Source organism: Habropoda laboriosa, unplaced genomic scaffold, assembly GCF_001263275.1.
Source record: "Habropoda laboriosa isolate 0110345459 unplaced genomic scaffold, ASM126327v1 scaffold992, whole genome shotgun sequence".
Lineage (NCBI taxonomy): Eukaryota > Metazoa > Arthropoda > Insecta > Hymenoptera > Apidae > Habropoda > Habropoda laboriosa.
The window spans coordinates 279,588-282,157 of NW_017101096.1; the positions used below are offsets into that span (position 1 = coordinate 279,588).

Below are 2,570 nucleotides of genomic sequence, written 5' to 3' on the forward strand. Positions count from 1 at the left end.
AGGAATCTAGATTTTATAGATTTTAAAGTAACGAAGCAGGAATCGAAATTTTAAAAATTTTCGAAAGCTTTATGATGGGGAACTAAATTTTATAAATTGTGAAGTAACGAAATGGGAGTCTAAATTTTGTAAATTTTAACAAGTTTTGAAATAGGAAACTAAATATTTAGATCAATCGTGCATTTACTACTTTGAACTTCAAACTTATAAAAATTATATACGGGACGGTTATGTAAAAAATATTCTCAATCCACTAAATATATAAAAATATAATTTGTAAAAATGATAAAGTCATTTAAGGAATCAATTATCAATGTCGTGCTCAGTATTACTTACCAACGCTATGGTACCAACGTATGCTGGATTTAATATAGTGACTTTATCCTGCCTAGATACAGTCATACTCGATTCCTTGTTAAAACTGTATAATGACTTTGTCACATACTTAATTTCGTCCGTTTCTTTGTCGACATCTAATACGTATCTTCCATATATTTCGCTATAAGTACACATGTAAAGGAAAGATTAGCAAATATTAATCAACGTTGAAAGTATTAAAAGAAATTCGATAAATATTTCTTTGATGCAACGAGTTTGAATTTTTGTTTCGCTTACTCGTACATGAAAGGGCCACATTCGGCCAAATGTGGTTTCTCTCCTCTCATAACACCATCTGGATTCGTAACGTTAAATAGATAACACCCAAATGTTAAAAGTGTAGGTGATAACCAAACTTTGTACGTTTCTGTGCCTTCGATAAGTGGTAATTTCTGCAAATTTTTATTGTCCAGTCTGATTTCATAATTAATACAATATTAAGAAGTGATTTTTAATTTTTCACAGTGTAAAAAAATCGAACAATTCGAATGGGAATCTATCGTGCGACAATTAAAAATTATTATCATTAAGTAATATTATTTTAACAATAATTTGTTAAATTATGAAATATGTGTAATATAAATATAATATACTTAATGAAAAATGAAAATGTAACTTACCGTTAATATATTTTTTCTTACTTCGGTCCACATAAATTGACGCGACACAATAAATATGCCAATAACAATGCAAACAGCTCCACAGATGTGATAACAAAACATTGTTTAGGAATTATGTTTATTTGAAAATTTTATTTACCATTAATAATTTTTATTAGTACTTGAATCAATAATACTTAGAGCAACTATTAGTTAATTTAACATTAGTGTATGGAATATTTTGTTTTTCATGTGAACTGGTATCTATTGCAAGGCGAAATAAAGAAATGCTGATATATTCCAGTTTTATACTGAAACGGGAGAATTTTGCAACGCCATCAGTTCTCATTATTAATGAATAATGTATTCGTGCAGTTATGTCATGTCAATTTATACTACAAATATAAACGGCGACATGAATTATTTGTAAGTCTGTATCATGTAATCAAATCCGAAATCAGGATATTATCCTTCCTTTGTGATCAATATTTTACTTGTATTATACTTATTTGTTCAGTATTTATTTGAGTAGTTATATAAAAATGTTTTTTTTTTTAAATATTCATGTTATTATCAGTTGATAGTAACGAATAGTAATTAAATTAATTTGCCTAACATTATTAATAATTTTATAAACAAACATTTCTACTTTAAAAGTCGAATTTTAATATTTCTCGTAATTGTGCAATATACTTTCATCAATATTTAAACTAAATTAATTTTTAACTGATAAATTGATATATAACAAGGAAATGATTGCAGTTTATTTCAAATTCAGTAATGTATCATATTTATTTTTATCTTGTAAAATACAATAACAGATTAATGGATTTATTACTGTTAAAATATTTAACAAACTCTTAAGGGTAAATTCGTTTTTAACGAAATAAATTACCCTTAAGGGTAAAACCTCGTTTGTGCTATCACCAGGTATCGTTTGTGGTTGTAATTTTATTCTGTGCTGAATCGGTAACGTTGGAAGTGAAGCGAAAATGGTAATGAGGCTTCTGACGTTGATAAAAAAATGCATTTGACGATAGGTCTATTTTGCACTTTATCTGTGCTTTAAATTACTTAATTATAGTTAACTAATTTATTTAAAATACTCTTACCTCCGTGATCTAGGTTTAAAACTGTTTTACCATCGTACGCAACCCTTGATTAGTATGTCCTCCACCCACCAGATAGTCTAGCGTCAAACAATGTGGAGTCAGGCATCCTGCGTGCTGGACAACAGCGAAACAGGAAGAAAGAAATGGCGGCGTTACTTTAATTTTAGTTAGAAATTTGTGTTATTTAACGTTTGCCGGGATTTAAACAATTTTTATTTGCCGATACATCCTCGAATTGTAGTTTTGTGCCGCGTTTATGGTAACCTCTGTTAGATCGACCAAGTGTGTGAAAACGAAAACCCACGGGCAGCATAACCTAACAATTGTCCAGCGTTTGTGTTTAACCACGATACGAAAGAATGGCAATGAACGAGGACTTCAATTTCGCTGAATTATGCAGACTCTGCTCATTGAGAAGCAATCATCAACTTCAGATCTTCGATAAAGAAGGCGAGCAAAGACAGTTGCTCTTTAAAATACG

The 2,570-nt window shown here is 29.6% G+C and overlaps 2 protein-coding genes across 3 annotated transcripts in view; one reads left to right on the forward strand and one right to left on the reverse strand.

Annotated features, from left to right (window-relative positions):
- Positions 1-1,100, reverse strand: part of LOC108578025 (sensory neuron membrane protein 2-like) — a 4,572-nt gene extending 3,472 nt beyond the window's left edge. The window contains exons 1-3 of one of the 2 annotated variants that reach the window (XM_017941270.1): positions 999-1,100; positions 616-770; positions 337-499 (exon numbers count right to left, since the gene is read on the reverse strand). In XM_017941270.1, coding sequence (XP_017796759.1) covers positions 337-499; positions 616-770; positions 999-1,100 — 420 coding nt within the window. Of the gene's footprint in view, positions 1-332; positions 500-615; positions 771-998 lie in introns of both variants that reach the window. The other variant, XM_017941271.1, reaches the window with a different exon arrangement.
- A 1,348-nt stretch (positions 1,101-2,448) lies between these two features.
- The window catches only part of LOC108578026 (zinc finger protein 865-like), a 9,152-nt gene continuing 9,030 nt past the window's right edge, over positions 2,449-2,570 (forward strand). Inside the window, exon 1 of the mRNA XM_017941272.1 lies at positions 2,449-2,570. This exon is cut by the window's right edge and continues 52 nt beyond it. Coding sequence (XP_017796761.1) covers positions 2,449-2,570 — 122 coding nt within the window.